Below are 27,239 nucleotides of genomic sequence, written 5' to 3'. Positions count from 1 at the left end.
ACTTTTGGGCTATGTCGCCGCGTCAGATTTTGGGTGGCCCCAACGTTTCCGGACCGATGCTGGTCGCTTTCTCAAGGGAATCTGAAGAGGTGGGATTTAAAATTGATATATATAGGTATACGTGTCAGGTGGTGGGGGGAGGGGAGTGAGAGGTTGGAGGAGTAGGTTGTCGATTATTTTTGCCGATTACGGGTTGCCATGTACGGCTGATTTTAAGGCCTGTGTCTCTGTTGAAGTTGTTTTTCTCCTCTTTAGATATTTCTATTGCTTCTCTTATGAGTCTCTGTTTAAAGCCTTTCACTCTCTCTACAATTTTTGCTTCAGGATGAAGAGTTTTGAAAAAATAATAATTCTCGCATAGGAGCCTCTTCTGCATTTGGTGCAGTAATCCAGGCCTCCTCGTAAAGACGCACAACAAACAGGCACGCGTCTCGAGATTTCTCCTCTAATGGCGGTAAAGAAAACTCCTTGCGGAATCGCATTGGTACAATGGGCACACGAATCACCGGGGAATTTTCTCTCTAGTGGCACTGATTGGGACAAATCCCAGGAAAATGTCAATGCACACAGTTGGATGGTCACTGGGAAATATCACTGTAAAAGTTCCTTTATGGGGTTGGAAAGAATTCGTTAGAAAGGGGGATTCATTTCCGGGAATTCATTATCCTATGCCCAAATCCTCAACGCCTGGACCCATGCTATTTACCCAGACCATTTACTACTGTACCCTGTTCTCTCGCCAAACCTTCTTTCTCCTCCTGTAATCCTACCCTCATTGTCCCCTCTGTTCCTCACCTTATTCTTTCTCTGATGGTCGAAAATCCATCAAAAGGGGGAAATCCCACAAACCCAAGGCCTCTCCTCCCCGACCCACCTTCCATTGACTCTCAACTAACCCCACCTTTTCCTGGTGCAAAGAAATAAAACCTCATAAGTTGTAACCCAGAGCTTGAACAATGGTAAAGAAATACATGCGAGGAGAAACACCTTCACATACCATTCAGGGGGTTAGCTCTCAGGAATGATTATCTGAATTTAGACAGACGCACTTAAATGTAAGATTTAGATATTGAGAATAAACAACTGCTACTAAGCCCGTTTTGGTAATAAACAGTGATAAAAATAACATTAAAGATTATATTTTAAGTGTATCCAATGAGTTTTATGCTCTTACAACGAGTGAGAATGATCAACAAAATTGAGAGTATGCAACCCGCGTGCCACCCAAAGTGTCTGACTGTAGTGGCGCATGCTCACTCTCGGTGCGATATCTCGGGAACCAAACGGCAGAAATGGAAGAAATTTGAGATGGTACTCTGCAAATGTCTAATGAGTCGATGTGGAAGACAAAAAGGTGATAGAATAATCCGAGAGTGGCATCATCTTCACTTACGTTCGGAAAACATCCAAAAATACCATAATTTCAAAACTTTAAGTGCGATATGGCATGTTATCCCCGTATCTGATTGCAAAAATAATTTTCATGACTTATTTTCTCACCAAGAGGAACAAAATTGGGGGTTATCCAAAAGAAATTCGAAAACTTCAAAAATGAGGATCACCCTACTGTGCACGTGGCGTTAAAATCATATGTTGACCCCCAAATACTTTGCTAAGTAATAATAATAATATAATAATAATAATAATATATAATTTATTCCATTTACAATCAAATATTACATTTTAGAACATACTTAAATAATTTTGGAATATATAGGTACCCCTTTGAGTAGTTTTGGGGCTACCATCTTAAACTTTATACATAGGTCTGGTGCTAGCACACATGAGAAGTAAAATTTCTTTGTATTCAGTTATTTGTTCTATTGCCGATTGCATTCATTATTACAAAACGTATTTCAAGTATTTGGACAAGGATAACTATTTTTCTTATATAAACTAGAGATGTGCGAATAGTATCCGTGAATACTCGAATACTAAAAAGTATTCGATATTCGAGATCTCGAATACTTATGTCAAAGGTACCGTCTCGAATACCTTGAATACTTTGAATTTCGCGTCATTCACTGTCGCTCACACGTCGTTGGAAGTTGACTCGGAAAAATGAGGAGAACTCTAGTCGTTTAGTGCATCCAGCACCGTTTTAGGCAAGCTGACGAACTACATCAAATTCGCGGGTGAGAACGGTGAAAAGAGTTCGACGAGGGGAACCGAAATTGATCGGGTGAAAAAAATCCGAAAATCCTAGGTGTCCCCCATCAGGAGAACCTCAGTTCCGTGGGATAGCAACATTGGCACATTTCCCACGATCCGCTATCCCCCTCCATTCAGCGTTCGCCCCACCCCCTCCGTGGATTTCCTCTTCCCCGAAATCAAACAAAAGGTCCCGGCTCGTGCAGGGATCGTATTATGAAGACCTCAGCTTCGAAAAAAAATATCAAGTCACCGGAAAATAATTGAATCACTTTTCACCTTTCCTTCTTTCTCCCCACTGACCATTTTCCTGCATCCATCTTTTGATAAAATGAGACGAGGTGTTTGCCATGTGTCCTTTGTGTCTAGTAACGACAGGCACTTATTTTGAATCTTCCCCAGGAGATGAATCTACCATAGGGAGGAACTCAGTGTCGTGGGATAGTGACATTGGCGCATTTCCCACGATCTGCTATCCCCCTCCATTCAGCATTCGCCTAACCCACTCTGACGATTTCCTCTTCTCCGAAATCAAACAAAAGATCCCAGCTCGCGCAGGGATCGTATTACGAAGACCTTAGCTTCGAAAAATATATCAAGTTACACGAGAACAATAAAAACGTGTCTCACGCCCCCCCCCCCTCTACTCGCCCACTGGCCTTTTCTGCTTACCTGCTTCGAAGTTCCCCATTTCTGGAGGTCAACCGCTGCATGAGTCATCTACTAGCCCAAACGTTTTCTAACAATGACTTTCGGCAATTGATATTACACTTTTATTGGATTGAAATATTAGTAATGTGCGCGTAATTTAAAAAATAAGACCAAACACGACATATTTCTGACTTAATTTAAGCATTTTATGCAGGAAAATAAATACCGGATAGATGAAGAAATACGACGGAGGCTTAGCGCTTTGGCGTAATGCTCAAATAGGGTGGTATCCTATTATTTTTGTATTGCCTAAATCGAAATATTAATACTCCTGGAGTACCTATTTCATGCTTTTAGTTTTATAAATCGATATCTATTTTTCGCGATTCAATTAAAAGTGAAAATTTTCAAGCACGCGAAAACGCGACAGGTAAGTATGACTGCCGGTAAAAACTCCGCGTGACGTTGTTCTGGTTCCCGCTGCCGCAAGTGAGGTGACCTTGGGGCGAGGCTCTGAGCGCTATTACGACGCAGAATGCTAACAGGTAGCCGAGTACCATGCTAGCTGGTAGCGCTTGGCTTAAATAAGGATTATTAATACCTTATCAAACGAAGAAAACTTTCCGACCTTAGCCAGTTTTAATAAGTGATTATTAGGACATGTTTCCCTGAGCTCTGTGCCTCATGCATGCATTGGTAACCTCAGACGATGTAAAACTCCTATCCTCTGGTGTAGAAACTAGGTCCCTGTGATGTCACGTGGAGTGGCATCGCATGGGCGCCAATCTGGCCTTTTTCAAATGAGGATAAAATTGACCATTGCCTTTGGTCTAAACCGGTATTTCTAGAACCAAATAATTTGTATATTATGAATACACCAATGGTGGGTAACGAATCACAATCATTGCGCTTCGTTTTCTTTAGTGAAGGAAACTACCCTATTGTTTACATAAAATTAAAATATTCCATTAATCAGCAATTGTCCTGATTGAATCCTTTGAAGGCAATCACAATTACTCGCCAAAATCTTGGGTTTCCTGCTGCATAGGCGACCTAGTCAAACATTTTCACATTCATCGTTTAGTATTCGAGGTATTCGAAATTCGAGGTATTCGAATATTCGAGCAATGATTAGATATTCGAATTCGATAGTCGAATTCGATATTCGAATTCGAGAAATCTACTATTCGACCCATCCCTAATATAAACGCATAATTACATACATAGAATATACAACATACCTTTTATTGTAAACTTTTTAACCCACCTTTCTTAGTAGAAACTCTACTTCCTCACACTTCATAAGCCATTTTTTTACGGTGGATGCAAATCCCTATCTTTTTTCCGAGTTTGCTACATAACTCGGCAACAGGCTAAACAATTTAGGCCCTAAGTAATTGTATGACTGCCGATCCATTTCAGTCGTCGGCCTAGGTATATGGAAGTTTCTCCAAGCTCTAATGTCATAGTTTTGTGGTCGGGCCTTTTCACCACTATGGTTATAGAATATTCTAAGGACTTTATAAATGAATAAATGCCTTAGTGGGAGGACATCTAATTTTTTGAATAGAGGAAATGAGTGGCTTTTCCTATACGATCGTGTTATAACCCTGATAACCCTTTTTTGCGCCACTATCAATGGTTTAATGTTGATAAAATATGCTCCACCCCAGCAGGCTATTCCGTATTGCAATCTTGAATTAACGAGAGCATAATATACCATTTTTAACACTGATTCAGGGCATATGTATCTGAGGAAGTAGAATTTTCTTACAATAGAAATCATTTCTGATTTTAATTTATTTATGTGAGACTTCCATTTACAATTTTGGCCAAAATATATACCTAAATATTTTATGTGACTAACCTGTTCAATCAAAATACATTTATCACAGGAAGTAACATTATCTTTTATACAATTTGCACATTGATAGTATAGTTTACTTTTGCTTGAGGTAGATTTACTCATGCTGAACATTATACATTTCGTTTTTTCACTTAACAACATATAGTTAGCCGAAAACCACATATTGAGTGTTAATAGATCACTTTGTATGTGTTCATATAGATCATCAACACTATTAACAGAGTAACTTAGTGCAGTGTCATCTGCGAATGACGTTAATTGACCTTTAAACCTGCCAGCACATAAATTGTTTACATATATTAAAAACAGTATGGGTCCCAACACAGAACCCTGTGGCACACCACAGGTGAGTCGAATCTTTTCACTGTAGCAATTCTTGAGACGCACACATTGATCTCGATCACAAAGATAACTTTGAAACCAATCATATGCGGTTCCACGTATACCCACTTCCCATAATCGATTCATTAGCATGTTATGATTAATGCTGTCGAAGGCTTTGGTAATGTCTACAAATAAGCCAGCAACTCTACAGTTCTTATTCAGTCCGTCGTTCAGCTCTGAACAGAATTTTAATAATGCATCCTCTGTACTCTTACCACTCATAAATCCAAATTGGTTTTTATTGAAAAAACTATGCTGATTTAGAAATTTAAGAAGTCTGACTTTAACAACTTTTTCTATTATTTTAGCAAATACAGGTAATAGGGATATTGGTCTGTAATTATTTACGTTCATTTTATCACCTTTTATAAAAATTGGTATCACTATTGCAGTTTTTAATTGTTTAGGAAATATTCCAGTATACATACTTAGATTAGCAATATGGGCAAGGACCTCCGAAATATTTGCATTTACTTCTTTTATAACTTGTGTAGAAATATTATCAACACCTTTAGATTTTTTAGACTTTAATTCCTTAATAATGCTGCTTATTTCTTTCGCATCAGTGGGAACAAAAACCAGTGAGTCAATTGAATTGGAGATTGGGAATATTTCTTTGTATTTATTCGTATTACTTTCAAAATAATTGTTCTGGGTCAATGCTTCATTACTTTACTATAATGTGAACTAAATTTGTTTACAATGTCCTGGCACTTAGTGACAATGATACCATTACTAGTTCTAATTTTTACACAATTATTATTTCCTTGCTTTCCTCCCGTGAGTGAATCTAAAATGCGCCATTGAGCAGCGGTATTATTGACATTACTATCAAATAGGTCCCTGTAATACTTTTCTTTGCACTTTTTAATATCATATTTTAATCTTTCCGTGTACGATACGTAGTACCTATTTAGCTTTTCATTTTCAGGGTGTTTCCTCATTTTTTTATACAGAAAATTTCGCCTAGAAATTCTCCCGCACAAAGCGTAAGTCATCCATGGCCTCTTCATTCCTCCCGATCTGTTACTGTCTGACACGTATTCAGCTTTTTCAATGCAGCATTTAAATTTATTTATAAATGTTTCATAGGCTTCATTGACATTTTGTTGTGAATAAACATCATTCCAGTCGCATCTTAGCAAACTATTATTTAGATGGTTAAAGTTTATCCGGCAATGGCTTCGATAAACTCGTTCGTATATATTAATGGGTACATTAATATTTAAAGAACATGATACAGCATGATGGTCTGTTAAACCCCAATCGTCCGCTCTTCCCTCATACTTATAGTTATCTCTACTTGTGCAAAAAATGTGATTATTAAATACACCAAAGGATGAAGTTCGCCATGAAAAAATATTTGACTTAGCCGGGATTCGAACCCGGATCTCCCGATTGCCGGTCAGGCGTGCTACCAGTTACACCACCAAGCCATCTTCTCAGAGCGAACTTCGGGATGGGTTTTACCGAACAAGATGTTGACGTCACAAGTCCACACTGTGGCACATGTGGCGAGGGTCGTGCTTACTAAAATGTGATCTATACATGTACCACCCGTTTTGCTAATTCTAGTTGGTACTCGAATAAGCTGGTCCAGTCCATGACTAACCATAAGGGTTCGATATCCAAAGGAAATATCGTTGGGTTGTAATATACATAAATTAATATCACCAATTACAATTAAATTCCTCTCACGAGAGATGGTTAATACATTCTCCAATTCACTCAAAAAATGTTCAACAGGGTTAAAATTAAGTCTATATACACCAATAATGCTTACACCAATACACCAATAATCCAAGAAGAATCATTTATCCCTACTGATATTTTAACCATATCAGCAGTTTTTAATTCACCCAGATCAATAGAAAAAAACTCATAAGTATCTGCTACATATGCAATAACTCCTCCAGCCCTGTAGTTATTATTACACACATCAAAACTCCGATAGCCAGTTATTTGATACATAGATACTTCAGTGTCATTGACCCAAATTTCTGTCAAAACTATTACAGCGGGTTTCATATCGAGATTAATTAGTTGAAATACAAATTTATCAAAATTAGCTCTTAGACTTCTTATATTTTGGTGCAAGACAAGGAACCTGCCACCATTAAATCCACTATCATTAACAGTACTCTGCATTTTGTTAGTAAAGATAGGTTGAAGACGTACATAACTCACTCACAGAATGCTTACAGTTTCTCCAGGTCATCAGAGGATTTCAGAGTGATTACTTCATCATTCTCCTTCTTCCTCATGAGTATTGTCCCATGCCTTAGCCATAAATATTTGTATCCCTTTTCTTTCTTCGCAAGACACGCAGCAGCGAAGAGTCTCCTCCGACCTGGACTCAGGCTCTCGTTTATGTACACCGGAGTATCGGTCGTTAAGCCCAGGTGCCGTGTGGAGAAGGTCCTTTTCACTCGCCTCTTTTGAAGAATTTCTTCTTTTGTATACCTACGGACGAATTTGACTATGATACCTCTCGTTCCGCCTTCGTGTCCCTTCTTTCCCAATCGGTGGCATGTGTTCACCATATCGTCGGTTATTTTAACACCAAGGGTGTCCCCGACACTTTTCACGATTTCTAAGGTATTTTCATTTGGTTGCTGGGGAATGCCATGTATTTCAAGGTCATTAACGCGAGAATATTGCTCTTGGTCGTCTAACCTCTTTTCTAATTCACTCACTCGAGATTTTAAGCCAACATTTTCTTGCCTAAGCAAGTCTATTGTCGCTAAATATTCAGTAATCTGCGTTGAGTTTTCTTGGAGCACTTTAATATTTTCATCTAATCTATTGTGCACAAACTCAATAGCCCTGTTCAAGTCCAATTTCATGCGTTTCCTGTCCTCTTTAGCTTCTTCTAGAAGGTTTATAATATGAGAGATACTAGCAGTGTCCGTATCCGCCAGTGGAACTACTGACATGCTCTTACGTTTTTCCGCAGCACAGGTAGGACAACGCCAACTTTGCTTTTCAGCGCTAATATACTCGATATCCTCTTTGGACAAGTGAACACAAGTAGCGTGACACTGGGTTTGACATTCACTGCAGGTAATCCTTAGCTGGCGCTTAAGAACACTCACATTACATACACTGCAATTAGCCATTTTAAACTGTGGTTTCCACTTAATATTAGTAACTCGAGGTTCTAAATTGAGTAGGAAGTTATCCTCGTAATTGAATGCACTTATACTCTGGACGCAACTGAACACATCACTGAGGCACCTACCTGTCTCGAGCGAAGCACCAGCCCACGTCTGTCTCGTGTGGAAGCTCTACCATGACTGTAATCAGTAAGTAATCAGTTTTGATATTGTCACCGCTAAAGTTGAGGAGTAAAAAATGTCCGTTTCTTTAGCAGCTTTACATTTTTTCTTTTTTTTTCTTCAATTTTCAAATACCCTGTTATATCATGTAGTAGATTTAAGGCCATAAGTAAACAAAGGACTTCTTAAATAATGTCAGGTTTGGTTTTAGAGTCATTGCTCAACACCTGCTTCTTAATTAGTATTCATTACTAGCAATACTTATAGGAATGTTGCCGTTCTACACTAGAAGGACCAGGATCGTATGGCTGCTTAGAACGAATATTAACCATCATTTTGATGGGTAGTTATTATGATAAATATTTCTTCGTTGGTGCTAGAATTTATAGAATACCTCATCAAATATAACCTCTATCTTAATTTATCCATGCAACTGAGTAATTTTGTACAAATCATTTAACAATAAATGATTCTAAATGAACAGCAGTCACGTTGCTCCTGCTTCTCCTGCCCTAGCCTACCACACGCCTCTCGGTATGACTGACATGCTCCTTACTTCCATTCAAAATCTAGTAAGTAGTGTTAAATGTGTGTGCTAACTAAAACATCAAAATGGCTTGGCGTCATTTAGTGTACAAAGAGTCATCGTTTCACGTCGACTACCGTTCCTGAAAAACGTGACGATAAATGAAATGTTAATGGGAGTATAATATCCCATAAAAAAAACAATGTAAAAAGTGAATATCGGCTCCTAGACCTCACAATTCCTATGCGAAAAAATTTTAGCGTATCATATGTGGGGCATTTTTAACGATGGGAATGCCAAACCATGGCATAAATACGAGTTCATGTCTTCATCGACAACAGTAACAGCAGTGACGTAAATCCTCCTCCATTTTTGTATCTTCCCGCATTTGCTTTTTGGCTTAGCTCTGGTGTGCAGTCCAATGAATACTACTTCCACTACCAGACGCTACAGATGGTGCTCCGGAGCACCGGTCCATAGGCCCTACGTTCACTACGAGAATTTCTTTTCAGACCGGTCAGGAGCGAAATCAAATTGGTGTAAATGAACGAGGGCGGGCAAACTGGAAATCGAAAAGATGGTTTTAATTGCGAAGTGAGGTGGGCGGACATCGCCTGGGCATCTTCATGGCTGAAACATCGTCGTAGTAACTTCAGGAACCAAAATTATTGTGAACATTGTTCTTTTGGACATTTTCGTGGAAATTTCTCTGATGCTAAAATTTGCTAAAACAGTAATTGCAATTAACAAAAGTTTTACACTTTGTTTAGACTGACTGTATTACCGCCCACGAAACGAACAACCTGCAATGCCTGCTATTTCGCCTTTTTTTCTCATGCGAAATTTAAAAGACTTGACGTTATCGCGAAGCGAAGGTGCGATAAACGAATGATGATCTCAAAATTTTCGTGACGTTATCGCGAAATGACATTAAACGGGGTGACGTACAACAAGGACTCACTCTATTTAAATAAATAAGAGATTGTAGCACTTTTCCACAAAAATGTTTTACCCTGTACAACATGTTTCAGCTCACAGAGCCATCATCTAGTACAATACCAGCTGATGTCTTGCACCACCACTTCCACCAGTAGAAGCCTGAATCTGTTGGACCTGTCATTTAGAGTAGTAATTTCTGGACTAAAAGACATTATTATAAAAAAAAAAATAGAAACGCATTTTGACAGGTGTTGGTCTTCCAAGGTAGACAAGTGGTATAACTCCATTTCTCCGTGAAAACATTAAATTATATTTTAACAGAGTATGTACTATTAAAAATAAGCATAAGTCAGATAAAATGAAGACTACAGAAAAAAAAATTCTAGGCAATATGATAAAGTGAGTAGAGGTTAACAAGTAAAAAGGTATATGGTACTTTTTCATTTTTCACACAGTTTATTTAAGACGATTATAGGTGTCATTGCTGAGGCGACATCTTCGGGCTTTGCTCTCCGGCTGTGGCGCCATGCGCATGACCTGGACTGCTAGTCGCATAATATGCTTGGCAGTCCATACCACCTTGTCCGGTACAGTCCACAAATTTCCACAGAGGAGAATGACGCCTCGGTGGCTTAACTGGCTAAAGCACTCGGCCGGAAATCGAGGGATCTGGGTTCGAATCCCGGACAAGGCGGATGATTTTTTTCCTCTATGGATTTTCCGCACGATAACAAAAACGTTTGGCGGAGGAAGACGACAGTACACTGGGCAGTCGACGTGTGCATTGAAATGAAGGAAGGATACTCCTGCGGACGAGGAGGAGGAGAGAGCCCGGCAACGTACATTACCTTTTTAATTGTTTACAATGGATTTTCACAAATTTAAGCCTGAAACCATCAAGTTTTAATAGGGGTTGCCCACCAAAATGATTTTTCTGGACCTTCAAGTGTTTAACCCTTAGTCTGCTCCCATTGTCTATTGACGATTTAAACTAAGTTTGTACTCTCTGAGTTTGTAGGTGCTCAGAAGTTCGTCCTTTGACAAGTAGATGTCATGCGGACATCTTTTACTCCTCTTTCTATTTTTATTGCCCGCCAGGAACCCTTAGTAGCCTATTTCAGATTATTTGCGCAGTTAAAGGGTTAATAAAATAACTGGTGTGGTGACTGTTGTTGCAGGACCAGGACAATGAGATGCTGAAGGAGGCCTTGCGTGATGCAGTGGGGACAGAGGCGAAGATGTGCGTCTACAGCAGCAAGACGCAGAGTGTGCGTGAGGTCATCATGCGGCCTGGAGAGGGGTGGGGGGGACAGGGGCTGTTGGGCATCTCGATACGCTTCTGCTCTTTCGAGGGAGCCAACGAGAACGTTTGGCACGTGCTGGTGAGAATCAAACAACCAATTTCAGTTGATGCTTAATGATGCTTAATTTTATTAATCTTTAACACTTTGGGTGCTGGGTGAATATCACCAGGTCTTTACCCCAGTGCTGGCTATTTTTTTGCAATTTTCAAAGCGATGTTACAAAAAGAATTTTTAAGATATGCATGAGTGAATAGCATTAGTTTTAAGACCATACTTTTATCTTTTGAATTCATATTGAAATATTTTGTATATCATAATGCATAAAGAAACTGCAGAAGCTAAAAGAAAGCCTATATTTGTATTGTCAAAAAGTTGAAAAATCATTGTTTTTCATAAATTTATTTATAAAGTAATCACAACACACTAATTGGAAATAGTAATTACCAATATTTGAAATTATAATAGTAGTGAACATTTAAAATGATAATAATCAATGTTTGAACAATAATAAAAATCAAATAATAGCTATATTGCAAAGTTCTTCCTTGTGTGGAAAAGCTGGAAGCATGGCTCTATGCAGAGACCAATCTTACATGTACTACACTGATAGGAGGTACTATCGTTTTCAAAAGTATGTAGACACCCACGAGCCCCACTTAACTGATGTGGTAGGGTCGGTAAAAACTTGGAAGGTTGGCACATGAGGTAGCCTGCATCTCTCGACAGTTCGCCAGCAATAGCCGACGAGGACGGACGCAGGGGCGATTGGGATAGCGGGACGGGAGTCAAACTGTCAAACCACAGGCGCAATAGCCCAAGCAGATGGAATACACCGAGGAAACTCACGTCCACGCACGCGTTTTGGCCGTCTGGAGAGTTTTCATTTGGGCTCCGTGGTGAGGTTGTTTCCTCTCTTTAGATTCATACTTGGAGTCACCGTGTACACTTAATGTTTATGTGGCTCCGTAGCTGAGTAGGATTACTTCACGCAAATTTGATGCACTGAAGTTATGGGGGGGATTCGAACCTGAGCCAATTGTATTTTTTTTATTTTGTGAAAGGTCAATTGATAACATCAACATAATAGTTTACTCAATAAAAAAATTACCACCAAATTTTTTAAGCGACTAATTTTTTTTAAAATAATGACTCAATCTGCCTTAACACATTTATTTCTAAGCAAGTTTATTCAAAGAGTGGAAATAAGCAGGGGAAGTGGCAGAGGTTGTAATTTGTCCTTGCTACTGTCGAATTTCCATTGATAAAAATCTGTACTCATATTGTGGACAATACTCAATAAATAGCCAGATACACTCGTGTGAAATTGGAATGATAGCCGTAGATCATGATGTTTGAAACTCTATCGATAACACTGATCAACCAAAAAATAATTTTTCCTATTCTAGCCACATGTTTGGCTAATCCTCTGGTATTTTTCGGGCTGATTCCGAAACTGGGCCCAGATGTTTTCTATCGCGTTGAGTTTTTTTTAGGGCAATCGGATTCAAAGGAGTTTAAGTAAATAAATAAAATAATGTGAAAAATGGGTACTCACTCGTAATTTTCTCGCATATTTAGCTTCTGACGAATCCCTTTTCAGTGTCCACCGCTAATCTGATAATATGTTTCTGAACTTTTCATGGTGCTGTTCGTGCATCAGTGAAATATTCTGGTGGAAACACATATCGTGTTGAGCACTAACGGCGTCAAGGTATGTAGGAAAAAAGTCCAGGTGTGAGCCAATGAAGTGATTTGTTTTGAATACGTAGAGCAGCCCATTTTTAACGCAATTTAATTACATTAACCACCAGATAGTGGTGATATTTAGCCATTCTCTTTCCTAGAAAACCTTCAAATGCATTTTTGAATGACTTCCATGAATTTTTTTTGTTGAACTCTTGTTGTCAAAATTCCGAATTCTTCAGCACTTCTTCAAAAAAAAATCTGTGGCCCAATAAAAAATCCTTCTATTATCTTTTTTTTCACTGATTTTTAGGACATTTGTTTCAAATATGTAAAACCTGCACCACTTTTACACATATCTTTTACTAAATTTTTAAAAATCCCTAATTTAATACTTAGAGGTAGCAAAATAATATTTTTAGGATCGTAAAAAGATGAAAAGGACATTTTTGAATCCAGTGACGAGTGCTTACGTTATAGCCAATCTTTTTTCAAGCAATGATTTTTTCTGTCTCTGCTATCCCAATCGCGGAAGAAGCAATAATATTTTGGTGCAGTGAAACTGTATGCCTAGTAAAATACAGCTACTTCTAATTTTCCACAAATTTTGGGTACTGAAAAATTTACTGCCTATTCTGGTAAGATTCTTTTATGTCGGTTCCATGAGCTAATGCTTTGGAGGGAAGTTCAATTCCATTATGTTAAAAAACAGCCTTTAAATGACGTTAAAGGAATCAATGAACTGAATGATCATCTGTGTTATATTCAAAACTAAGAGTACCCATAACAGAGAGAACATCATTGCAAAACTTAAATTTTGTTATCATGAGAAAAAATTATTTGAATTCGTCATTGAGAGGTGGATGCATAGAAATTTTTGTATTTGGATCCAGCAAATTCCAACCCATCAATTGTGATCTTAAGATTTCTCTCTGCTTTTTAGACAAATTTAAGTTGCGCAATAGATCACTTAAATACTCTTTTGTCATAAAATGAGGTGTATCAGAAATGTTTGGTCCGAAAATTGGGTCTTTCGAGTTTTCGAATCCATAATTCTCAGATACTTTCTGAATATTCGCTAAGATCAACATTTTGTGTGGTTCCACCACTGGTAAATTTTTCAAGTGTGGGGTTGATTCTAGGTTGTTTGGATCTTTTACAGTGCGTTTTGACTGCGGTGTTATTCCTTTAATTTCTGTTTCACAAAAATAGATTTCAGAAATATGATCCTTAGCTTCCCGTCGAATCATGAGGACGGAAAAATTCATATGACATTTTCCATCAGTCCAACCAGTCTTTCACACCTGCTACATATCACAGAAGACTCCGATCCTGTATCCTGGTCACCCAACGGACAGTCATAATAAAGTCTAAAACACTGTCTCAAAAAGGTAATATTCCTCCTTTTAGCCTTCGAAGTAATTTCACCGCACATGTAGTAAAAGTAATCGTGGTAGTTCACGCACTGTTTAGGCCCATTCCCCCTTTTAAAAATGTCTGCCAAAAAAGTATGGCTTGTAAATTTTTTCAAATGGTGTTTTGTGATTGTCTACTTGTAGGGAACCAATGAAAAAAATTCAGGATAATTAAAAATGCTGAACAACATGGCCTCGGTGATTTGAAACGGACTGACCCCATGATGAAAGCTAAGACACTTCATAACGATTACAATGTAATAAGCTGACATTTCCTGCGAGCAGCAAATTTCTAAAACCGTCTGCAGATGAAAAACACACGTCTTTACGCGCCGACAGTCACATACTTATTTGGAGTGGAAGCTGATTATGCATTGCATCAAAAAAAACGATAGGTTACTGCAAGTTTAATTATATATTTTGTTGGGACAGGAAGGCATGCTCTCGTAGGACAACATGTTATGACAGGAAATTATTATTTTTACCTGTTCATGCTATTATGATATATAAATGAAATAAATTACTACTTTTGTAAAAGAAAAAACATACATTCAGCTGTCCCAATGAAACTAGACGTGATGGAAATAATCCCTGCCCAGATTCCAAATCAGCCAAAAAATACGTCTGAGATCATCCAACGACGCGTCCTGGAGACGTCGCGACGTCTCCAGGACAAAATCTTTGTTCACCAGTGTGGGAAGTTATGTAATTAAAAGCAACAATGCTTTTCTTCCAATAGGAGTGCGAAATACAAATATATCCAAGGATTAAGTTGAAGTAAATTGATACATGAAATCTTTCTCCCTTAAAAAAGGACGAAAGGGTAATTGTGTGACCTCGGCTAGGGCCCATGATAGGGGGTCCTCCACCGGAAGATTTTGGGAAATCGCACGCCTACAAATGGATTTTGACGCTATTCTGGCTCTTAAAATTTAGATTCAAGTTAATAAAAAGTATCAATTTTGTAAATAAAAATACTAAGAAAAATGAAAATTACATAGCTTAAAAATTTAGATAGGTGTGATGGTTCTATTATCTATTTAGAATATTTGTACCTAAAAACCGCACTGAAATATAAAAATCCTCCAGAATAACTTTCGAATAACCCTTTCAAAAAGCATAAGGTTCTCTTTTATCTTCTAAAACCTTTATTTCATTATTTTTTTACAAACTTTGCATGCCGATTAAGCTGTAAATAAAGCTGTAGATAAAAATAATCTAAGCTTAGAATTTTATAATTGTTAAAAATAATTTGATATTAATCGACCTTTCACAAAATAAAAAAGTCATTTGGTTCGGATTCGAATACCTCCCGATAACTTCAGTGTATCATATGCACGTGAAGTAATCCTACTCAGCTACGGAATCACATAAACATTCCGTGTTCACGGTGAGTCCAAATATGAATCTGAAGAGAGGAAATCCTCGCCATGGAGCTCGCAAGAAAACACTTCGAAGGCCCAACATGAGCGTGGACGTGAGTTTCCTCAGCGAATTCTATCCGCTAGGGCATTTCAGCCTGTAGTTTGACTCCTTTCTCGCTAGCCCGGTCGCCCCCACGTCAGTCCTCGTTGGCTATTGCTGGCGTACCGGTGAGAGATGCAGGCTAACTTATGTGCCAACCTTCTAAGTTTTTATCGACCCTACCACATAAGTTAAGTGGGGCTCGTGGGTGTCTACATACTTTTGAAAACGATAGTACATTTTCTGGCAGCTTTCCCAGTCGTTTTTCGCCCTTTCTCGGAGCACACCCTACACCTCTTTCGAGCCTTCTTTTGTCAAGATGGTGCGGGAATTTTTTCAATGAAATGCTTTTCAGATATTCTAGTTATCTTGGCTCTGGCGTTTTCAATGGGCGATTCGTCTTCCAATGTAACTAACTCCGAACAAATTTTTTGCGTAAAATAGGTGACTGCAACGGATTTTTGGCTAAACTGATTGTACATGATTGTGGCATTTGTCACTGCCATAACTATTAGGTGGAATGCCAGCTTACGCCACCACTTCACTGATCGATGATCCAGGGCACCGTAACTCATTAGTTGATCAATTAGATCTACACCAAATTTTTTCTTGTTATAGTGTATTACTATCGCAGGTTTAGTTTTCTCCCTTCCTCTGCGATCTTTGAAAGTGATCATGTCACTTGTATGTCGAGTGGAGAGCAGAAACACATCACGTTTGTCTTTCCAACGCTGGACTAATATATTTTCATGTCGCGCGAAAACATGCTATCCATGAGATAGGCGAGCATTTTTTATCGCCAATGGAATCCCCACCCTATTTTTCATGATAGTACCTACTAATCCCGTTTGAAGGCTTTCCAATTCACGGGCCAGGGCTTGTGTAAAATCGGTCTGTATATAATGTGTGACCCTTTTTAGCAAGCGTTGCCAAAAGTCTCTTGACTATAGCCAATCCAGAGTTTTCCTGGCCATGAAACACATCCACATTCCAAACAAAACCACTGCTTGCTTCTGGGAGCATGTACACTTTGTAGCAAAACCTACCACGAAAGGGACAAATTCCTTCATCTACAGTTATATCCTCCGCAGGTTGGTAGGATTTTTGAAATTTATTTTGAAAATCCTCGAGCAATGGACGCACTTTGAATAGGGGGTCGTGACGGTCTACGCGTTTTTCAATGAATAATTGGTTGTCCGCAAGATGGAAATTTCCTAAGATTGCAAGTAATCTATCTCTAGAAAAAACACCAGGACAGAAGCCACACGCCAAGACGGGATCAGTACTCCAATGATCATGGATACGAGGACGTTTGCTAAAGCTGATGTGCATTATAACGGCAAGAAACTTTTTTACGTCACCTTGAGTCACTGTTTTCCAGGATTGCAATCTGCTTTTTGCGGATAGTAAGTTCCATCTCCTCAGTTTTGCAATTCTTTGCCTTGCACATAAGTTCGTATGTTCCTTGATACAATTTATCAAATCAATGTCGAAAAATGTTCAAAAAATCATCATCTCACTTGAACTATTTAGCCCAGTACATATTTGATTTCACACCATAGTCACCAGTGAAGATTACATACTTCAAAGATGGAAAGATTATCGTTAGAATAGAGGCTCGAAAAGTAGCTAAGTTCCATATCCTAAATAAAAACCTTGGGAAGTGCGTCAATATCACTCCAAATATCTCCCGGGCCCGCTCCTCTGTTAGTTGACCGTCTTCCTCTAGGTGCACCCCTACGATTGCACATTGTTTTTTGAGCTTCTCCTCGCTTACTTAGCTGTTGCACCATTTCTGGTTCATTCAAACCTTCAGACTCTGAAATAAATATCATATGAACAATGAAAAACAGTAATTGTACGAATAAATGTTGCGCAAAAGATATATAAAAGAAGTCAAAAAAAGGTCACGCGGGTTGCGTTACTGTACGCAAGAAATGGAAATTACCTGTTGAACTATCTTTGCTGGGCATGTAATCATCATCGCAATCTGAGTCATCAAAATCACTTTCACTATCATCGCTGTCGAAACAATTCAACGCATTGGCAATGTCTTCGTCGGGGAGATTTCGCTCCATGATCACTGGCGAAAGAACACACGAATGACAAACGAGGTAGGGATTTCCAAACCTTCAGACAAATTTTGTCTTGAAGGAGAAAAAATATGACGAAATATATAACTTTGTGGCATTAACTTCACCTGTAAGAGCAAATGCATGAATCCGAGTAATACCAGCTGCGTAACTTTGAGGCGGGAGCCGCCACAATGTAAACAAAATGCCCGTCGTAATATTACGCCTCCCGCAAATTCTGCAACACCTCGCGCCGCATAATATTAAGCGGTTAGCACTCAAAGTGTTAAAAGTCTTAGCAGACATAAGTTGTACACCAGTGAGCTTTTATGATCACAATTGCTCAAATTTAGCACTATCTTTGTATTTTCCTTCGATTGTATCTCCTAACGTTAAAAACGATAATGATTATTTTAAGAAAATAAGACTTGGTTTAATTCGTAATCCTGAAGTATGTATGCGATGTATTTAGTGCACGAACACTTTAATACTCTCTCATGTATTCATGAGATTTGGCTGAGCAGACTTCTTTATGAATTTGCAAGTCTCATTCTCCTGTAAGTAGAATTAATTACCAGTGAATGTTCGTGCTGAAAATACATTATCAGCCTTTAAGAGAGCCATTTATAATTATTTACTGTTACCATTCCTGAATGAAATATGAAATCTAATTCCTTTATTCAACTTTAAACTAAATTATGGACTCAATTTAAAGTTGAATGATACTTCTTGCTTTTTTATTACTATTTTTTAATATAATGTACTTTAAAGTCTTTAAAAATCTTCGCAAGTCTAAAAGGGTATTAGTCGGTCGATCTTGAATAAAAAGTACCTTTGAGGATAGGGTATTTGTTGGAAAAGGTATCGTCATTTGCACTTGAATGAGATGAAGTCAATCTGGGAGGGTGCCTACTCCAAATTGCAAGACAATGAAAAATACAGTGTTGTTTCTAATTGTTGAGTCTAGATGATACCGTTTGTGTTTCCTTTGACTGCCACCAGGAGGTGAACCCATCGTCGCCAGCCGAGGAGGCCGGACTTCGAGCTTTCGAGGATTACATTATCGGAGCTGACTCGGTTCTTCACAAGAGTGGTAAACATTTTGTGGGGTGATTGGGGGCCCCAGTCGAGATAAAAGTTAATAAAAAGTAGTGATTTCTCAAGAATAAATGTTGTGAGAATGCATAGCTTGTAAAATTTTCTAATTTATCCTGGTTCTAGTATCCATTTTTTGAATTTTTTCCTTGAAACTCCACTGAAACATAAAAAGCCTCTAAAATAACCAAGGACATGAGTCGGTTCCTAAATTTTTTTTGTTCTCGGTACTGGTCCGATTCTCTCCCATTGGTTCTCGATACTCGGCTCCAAGGATGAACTATTATTATCTGAATTAATGGCAAATTTTGATGAACAACAACAAGAAGTCAATGATAATAATTTCACTAAAGAATTAAATCAGCAGGAAAGCTCTGTAGAAAAAATCTTAAGATTGTCTCCATAATTTTATTTTCCTAGTAAAAAAAAGTTTAAATAACACGTTGTTAAAGAATGCATGATCGACCAATGTGTCACATTACATCAGGTAGCCACTGGTTCTTTCTCCAGGTCTTGACTTTAAAAATTCAACATTTTTACCCTATTTATTCTGTTTTGGTAGAAATATTGCCTGCAGTACCAAACAGGCATTCACCGAAAACAGTAGTTGTCGAATGTTGGTGGTGATTTTCGGGAATTGCTGCGTAGGTAACATTTTCATGCTCAAATAACGTTTCACTCCTCCCACTGGGAGCGTTATCAAGAGAATGGGAAGGAAACTGTTGTCATCCTGAGCTTATACATGTTTTGTTACCTATTGTTGACCCGATTTTGAATTTTAGGTGATAGCCGTTGGTCATTATATTGGGCCAGGAACCCTCTCCATATGCTAATGACGCAGGCCTTTTCAAAACGCTAACCCACCGAGCCAAAACCGTGTGTGATGCGGAGCATATCAGTGGTGAAATGCAACACCTTATGTGGGCACTGAAATGGTTGCAGTGTCTCTTTCATAAAAAGAGCGATGAAAGAAAGACACCCCCCTCAAGATGATGACACAAGGGGAAGAATTAACATACGCTAAACTTCCATACATCTCCGGGGTCACCGATAGAATCGCTAGGATCCTTCAAAAAGGCTACATGAAGACTGGCTTCTGCACGGTGAAGAAAATTCATAGTATCCTACCTTCACCGAAGGGTAGCCATCCTCCCCTTTAATCTATGGGAGTGTATGAGGTTCCCTGCTGCTGCGGCAGAAGCTACGTGGGACAGAGGCAGCGTTCAATCTCCCAAAGGCTTAAAGAGCACGAAAGAGCATTAAAACTACATCAGTGGGATGCATCAGCTGTCGCTGAACATTATGCCTCCAGCCCTGGGCATAGAATAATGTTTAACGTTACACGGGCATTGGCGAAGACGGAATAATATCATCAGCGTCTTATACGTGAATCCGTCGAGATAGCGAAGAAGGCCAAACAACTTCAATAGGGAGGATGGATGTATAACCTCAGCCGCTTATGGAGAGGGTTCCTGGCCCAATCTAATGACTGACGGCTATCGCCTAAAATTCAAAATCGGGTCAACAACAGGTTAACGAAACCTATAATATAAGCTCGGGACGAGAACGGTTTCCCTCCCATTCCCTTGATAACGCTCCCAGTAGGAGGAGTGAAACGTTGAGTGTGAAAATGTTACATACGTAGCAATTCCCGAAAACCACCATCAACATTGATAAAAGAATCCGTGAAAAACTTCATACGAAAAGTAGTGGTTGAATTTGATTGGCCACGCGAAATATGCTTGGAGCACAGCTTACATACTTCATAGCATCAGGATCTATAGTGAAACTCCCCCAACATCTGATGACATCATCCGTTAATTTGTTGTAACTAGTGAGTCAGTTCAAAATATGTTCTGTATTCTGCGATGTAGCTTAAATTGTTACTTTAATTGACAACTCACTTGCATGCTTCACTGTCACAGTTCCTATAACCTCAGCAATAAACTGCTCAATATGCCGCTACAGCGACACCATGGATAAACTGAGCGGACGATGAGCTAACGCAACGTTGCAATGCAGTGCATTCTGCAGGATAACCACACTTTTCGATGCCTTGCATGGGTTTATCAACTTACGAACAATTTCTCGGAACATATCTTGCTCATATGTCGAAGATTTACTGTATATGTACGTGATTCAATCATAAGAGCACTTTGACGTGAAACGATTTTCCACTGGCTGCTGTTCATTGCAGTCCACACGGCATTGCAGAGAGTTGCATTTTCTGAACACCGCCTAAATATCACGTGAACGGCAGCTGGCTAGAAGTCATTTTGTCTGAAAGGGGCCTCAATGTAGCATTGTCTGTATTTGATGCGGTAGAAATTTCAGCGAAGAACCGACAGTACCAGGAGCCGTGTAGCGGAAGCGACACACCTCTAAAAATAACCATTATGAGTAGTCCTTTCAGAAAAGCATCAGGGTCTCTTCTATCTTCTCAACCTTTTATTTAATTTATTTTTATATGATATTGATACCCTCAGTATGTTTTAAATAAAACAAGAAATGAGTGCGTAGAATGTTATGATTGCAAAATATATTTGGTTCAAGCAATCTGAGTACAGTGAAACATCTCTTAAACGAAACTCAAGGGACCGAAATTTTGCCGTTTTGTTGATCGGGAGTTCGTTCCCCGGGTGTGATATGCATGTTGCATCATCCTAGGGGCACGGAAATTGAAGGGAGTCTGTTTGCGTTATCTTCATTCTTCCTTCGCACACTTCTAAACAGTGCTGATTTCTTCAACTGCAATGCAAATTGCGGGCCAGAGACCACAATTAGGAAGCCTAAGTGCGTATTATCCAATCACTTCGCGTGCTTTTTAATCGGTTTTCAAAAATCGGTTTCATAATAGGGGAGTTCGTTCATTGGGGTTTTTCACTACCCTGTTTACATAGGCAATTGGCCGGACCAATAGCAGTTGTTCGTTGAACGGAGTTCTTCGTTTAGCGAGAGTTCGTTAATGTGAGGTTTTACTGTATTTTTTACTACATCTTACGTATAGGCTTCACGAGAGACAAGCGCATTGTGGGGGCCTACTAAGCTCAGGGCCCAAGGCGATTGCCGATCGGCTGACCTGGCCAGACCGCCCCTGGCCATAATCACCAGGGGCAGTTTGGGCTGGCCAGAGCCACTCAAGCCCCTCTGTTTTATGTCGAGAGGTATTTTGTTTTGCAATCGGTCAACAGCCCTTATTTTGACCTCTCTGAGCACAAAAATTGTAGATGCCTGTTCAAAAAGCGTGCTGGAAGTGAGATGATATTCATGATGGCGGCTAAGTTAAGAAATGCCGTTTTCTCTTAAAGGTCGTTTTAAATGGGGCACTTCATTTTGCAGGTTAGCACTGAAAATGTTTGTTGAAATTGCAAGAATGCATGCTCGGGATTAGAGTAGAGGTTAATTTGATGTCTCGCATCCACGCATCCTCACATTTATTCTAGCAATACTCCGCTATACACGACGAAATATTGATTACGCCTCCGTATGTACGTAAGATTGAACAATAGGGAACTTGCATATATTTCAGATATAATCAATAGCCCCAAAATTATATAAAAATATATGTTTGCATATCTCGGTGAAAGTTTTTTTATTATTTTATGACGTGGTTAGCGATATTTAATGCATCAAAGCTCACGAGAATTTTCAAATGCACGTGAGAATCGAAAACGCCCGATGATTGGCTGGTAGAAAAGTGACGTCATAGTTCAGTATGAGGAGGCACGGCGGCACGGCCATAGTAGAGGTTGCATACTTGAATACAAGCGACGGCGTGGTTATGATTCATTTATTGAAGTGCAGACGTATCGGAGTTGTTCATTGTGACTTCAGGGATATTATTTGATCTATTTTTTCTTCATTGAAAGCGATAGATTGCGGAAAGATGAAGGAATATGGCTATTCTTAGGCTGATCCTAGGAAGCTTCCTGTTACTGATTCTATCATGATACCAGGGTATTTTAGTGAAACTGTAGACTTCGGCGCCGAAAGACAATGCCGAGAAATGGAAAGGTAGCTGATGTGCATCTGAAATGTTTTATAGTTCATAAGAAAGTGAGACTTGCATGTAATATTGGCGAAAGCGTATACTCATGTGAAATGTGTATTCTTTTCGCAGTCCGTTAGAGTCTTGTGGTGAATTTATTTCCACCTTGAAGCTTTCGATGATACTTTCAAATTAAAAATACCTTGCCTGGAGGGCGACAGGAAGCTCTGAGGAAGCCAGACTATTAATGTTTCAATTTAGTAGCGATAATATAGACGAACTTCCAACACAATCTACCATCTTGTGACTAAAAACCCTGAAGCCACTTCCTATTCTGCAGAAAGAATCGGTTAATCGCCCTTCGATCAATATAATAAACACAATGTCTTCGGGTGTTAATAAGTTACTTTTAAATAAATACTTCCTAAATTAGCATTAGAATGTGCATGTTTTCCAAACAGAGTCTTTAATACATTTTGGGAGCTTCTCTCACGATATATCTGAAACCTACTCTAAAGGTGAGCTCATCGTCATTGCGATTGGTTGTCACTTAAAAATTCCGTATCAGAAATCGTAGAGAATGACCTTTGACGATGACTGTGATCACCTGCACTCACGCTATCACTGGAACCCGTGGTGGAAATATCAAACCAATACAATTTCTAATTGGTTTTAACTGGGGAAAGAGCAACATAGAACTGCAAATTCTTCGGGCAACTTTAGGTTTGACTTTCCCTCAAACACCCCATTTCCCCTGTGGTGCACATCAGGATCCTATCTTTATACGATGGCCTGACAACTTTTAAATGGATCCTTGGTTTATCCTGACAACCAACTAAATGGAAATTGCTGATCCACACGTCTTCCTCTATCTCCACAGTTTCCAAATCAGGGGCCGTGGAGTATTCCTCTTGTGACTCAACTTTTTCTGAAAAGCAAGCAACGGCATAGAATAAAATCAAAGAATGCTGCGATTCATTTTATGTGACCACCTCTGGATTCCATTCGTTTTCCATCTACAACTTCCTTTATCTTTTGAGGTAAACTATGGGACAAGATAATGTTTAAATATTTTCATTAATTTATAACAAAATATAAGTTCTAAAAATACCCAAAAGCCATTTTATTAATCCGCACTGATGAGTGTAAATGAAGATGAATGCTGTAGACGTAGTTGTTTTCCGTTGGTTGAGTTGCAAAGTTCATAAAGTTAAAAAAACGGCTAATTTTTCGGTGCGTGGAGTCATTTATTGCACTGGCCGCGTCTACATTTTTGAATTTTTTTGTAATAAAATCAGAATTTAGGATAAAATTTCCTTTAGAATGACGTATAGTTCATTATTATAGCATGCTGTGAAGCCAGGATATAAATTTGCAAAGTACAGCGGCACATCATTTTGACGCCGACAGTAGAAGAAAACGCTGTCTTCTTGGCTGGCACTCAATGCATGAGGATCAACGTTGCTCTTTATTTTCATATTCCATCCCTTGATTTTAAGCATCATAGAATTTTCTATGTCCTTCCGTAACTGAAATTGAACAAGTGCCATAAATAATTTGAGTCCATCTTAACCATCGAGAAATACCTATCTCGATTTTTGTTGAGAAGTTGATTTTTTATTCTACGGCAGCCGAATTATCGAAAAATCTCAGTTTCAAGTTATTCAGTCAATGAAATATGGAAATATTACATATTTATATTTAAGTTATCTTCGCTTACATAGCACACGGGGTTATCATTCCGATTATTATACTCTTATTTTTCCGTAACGCTCATCCCGACAGACGGCATGCATCGAGGCTTTTCTTCTAATTTGCTCGGTGGAAATGCTGACAAAAATTTTTTCTGGGGTGTTATTGCACAGAGAAACAATGCACCACTTGTAATTTTTCCGTATTTCACCCATGTTCTCCTTTAAATGCAACATGGCTCTTCCAAACCTGCAGTTACTGGGCTTGGATCTTGGACTCCTATTGAACTATGACGTCACGGCCTAAGATTAGTGGGGGCAGTATTTTTTAGCCCGCAAAACTCGGGAGACTTTTGGGAGTCATTTTCTAGTGTATAAACTGAATTTTAAGCGGAAAAAATTATATTGCGGTACTAAGTGTTTACTGTAATATATCAGCATACTGTTTATAAAAAGTATGCAATTTCCCTATTACGTGCTCCTTGTAAAACGGCATTTGGAATTGGAATAAATCGCTGTATTAAACATGTGTTGTAACAGATTGACTAAGTATTAAGAGCATAAAATGGCCTTACTTCTCAAGATACTTAGGAAAGTGGTTGCGTCTGTTTCAGAAAGTGTTACATGTGTTTGTCTTTGTTGCAGAGGATTTGTTCTCGCTGATTGAGGCTCACGAGGGGCGTGCGTTGAAGCTGTATGTGTACAACACGCAGGAGGACGCTTGCCGTGAGGTGACAATCACGCCCAACTCGGGATGGGGCGGAGAGGGGAGGTAAGTGAACATTCAGCACTCTCGCTAACAACCTTATCACAAAGGTCTTGCTTTTACGAAGCAAATCGTTTGTCCCGGTGTAGGAGCCGATCCAATCTATAGTTAAAGGAACGTCATTAAGAAATTTAAGTTGTTACTTAATCTATAATCCCTGCCCTGGGCCTTATTCATGAAGGCCTTGATTGTGTCGAATCCTCGACAATGTCGAGGTGGCGACGTTCAAGCCTCCACGTTTCCGTAAGTTGCAATTCCACGAAGCATATTGTCGCTGTTTCGAGGCCGCCCTAAACGGAATAAATATTGAAGCGAGGTAGGCCTCGACAATTATTTCGAGTCATGTTTATCCTCAATTTACAAGGATTGCAGCTGCAGCTGACATATTTAGAACCTTATAGTTCAATAGCTGACGTCCGCACAATGGTGATCACGGTCTTATTTCATGTATTTAAGGCGGCAAAATAGGTATAATGATACACATATAATTTTATAATACGATAATTCCAAAAACCGAAGTTTCATGACGTTGTTTCATGAGCTATCACCTGTGAACTAGCCTTAAAGTTATTTTCTGTGAAGAAGCGTTATTAAATATTCGCCATCACGAATCTCAGTCACATTAGAACAATATTTATACATTGGATTTTACAGCCCTCAAATTTGTGAAGTTAGGCAAAACTCATAAACTCCCACTGACTGATTTAGGGTTGTGTCTACGTTCGTGTTGATTTCGTGATTATCATGGGTTGTGTTCTTCTTTCCGATGCATGTTATATGGCTGTGTTTTCTGCTGTAGGTGATCAATGTAGAAATGTTGGAAAGGAGGAAAATCTCAGTAGTATAAGGGAGAAAATGATAACTGAATTGGGGCTTGTTTTTTTTACCTAGACTATAGCTCGCCAGCATGGAAACAACTTACAGCTGTAGAGATAAATGAGTGTGCTTGTTTTGAACTGTAGTACGTGGTGGTTCTCTTTGAACTTGATAATTTATGGAATACCTAGTGCTCTAAATGCATTGTACTTATGTGTGGATAGCATGAGATAATTTCACATTGGTTACGTTGTCATACACTTTGCAGTTAAAAGAATATGAGAACAATGACATTATTACACAAGAATAGCCATTAGAAAAAATTACCCTGGACCGGGAATCGAACCACTATGTTATCCATGTTCTTTAACCTAACTATTGGTTCTCAATCACCTAACACCTAGTGCCGTGAACCTCGGTATAATTGCCATGGGAATTAAGGAACCTGGATAGCGTAGCGGTCTGTGCAGTGGCGCGGAAAGCCAAAGGTCTGTGGTTCGATTCCCGGTCCAGGGGAATTTTTTCTCATGGCTATTCTTTTGTAATAATGTCATTAATCTTGTATTCTTTTGACTGTAAAGTGTATGACAACGTAACCGATGTGAAACCCAGCAAGGCCTCATCCATATTCTTCACTGGGAAAACTGAAGACGTTGCATTAAAACTCCAGACATTTGCTGTTGTTTTTTTGTTGTATTGAGTGGTGGAATGAATCTAATTCTGTTTTCTCTCCCTTGTAGTGTTGGCTGCGGTATTGGCTACGGATACCTTCACCGCATCCTGATCCGCAACAACCACGATGCCAGAGGTAAACCGCGTGTCGTCAAGGCAGCTGTCACGCCTCCAACTTCATCCCCCAAAGAACAACCGGCGCAGATGCCAGCTGCAGCGACGCCCACGCAAGCTGTCTCCCCACCATTGGCTCCAGCTGCATCTGATTCCATCCCAAAGGTATGATCAACAACGCCGTGTTGGTTTTACGAGTCATGGCCCCTTTGCGGACAAAATTAGCCATGAATGTAAATGAGCACATTACGAAAAACTAGATTCACAGATTTGGAGCACTTTTGGAGAAGTATTTATTACTGCGTACTCAAGCAGCGAGGGGGGGTTTAGGGGGATAAAAACCCCCCAGAGCTCAGGGAAATT

The 27,239-nt window shown here is 39.1% G+C and overlaps 1 protein-coding gene across 9 annotated transcripts in view; it reads left to right on the top strand.

The window, feature by feature from the left end:
* LOC124154429 (Golgi reassembly-stacking protein 1-like) overlaps positions 1-27,239 on the top strand; it is an 85,580-nt gene that overhangs the window by 20,081 nt on the left and 38,260 nt on the right. For 7 of the 9 annotated variants that reach the window (XM_046528148.1, XM_046528202.1, XM_046528174.1 and 4 more), the window contains 4 exons: positions 10,975-11,178; positions 18,737-18,827; positions 25,154-25,280; positions 26,831-27,041. In XM_046528148.1, the coding sequence (XP_046384104.1) occupies positions 10,975-11,178; positions 18,737-18,827; positions 25,154-25,280; positions 26,831-27,041 (633 nt within the window). Of the gene's footprint in view, positions 1-8,259; positions 8,359-10,974; positions 11,179-18,736; positions 18,828-25,153; positions 25,281-26,830; positions 27,042-27,239 lie in introns of those variants that run through there. The other 2 variants (XM_046528192.1, XM_046528210.1) reach the window with 2 other exon arrangements.

The sequence above is a fragment of the Ischnura elegans genome, chromosome 1 (genome assembly GCF_921293095.1).
Source record: "Ischnura elegans chromosome 1, ioIscEleg1.1, whole genome shotgun sequence".
Lineage (NCBI taxonomy): Eukaryota > Metazoa > Arthropoda > Insecta > Odonata > Coenagrionidae > Ischnura > Ischnura elegans.
This window is presented reverse-complemented; position numbering and strand designations above follow the sequence as displayed.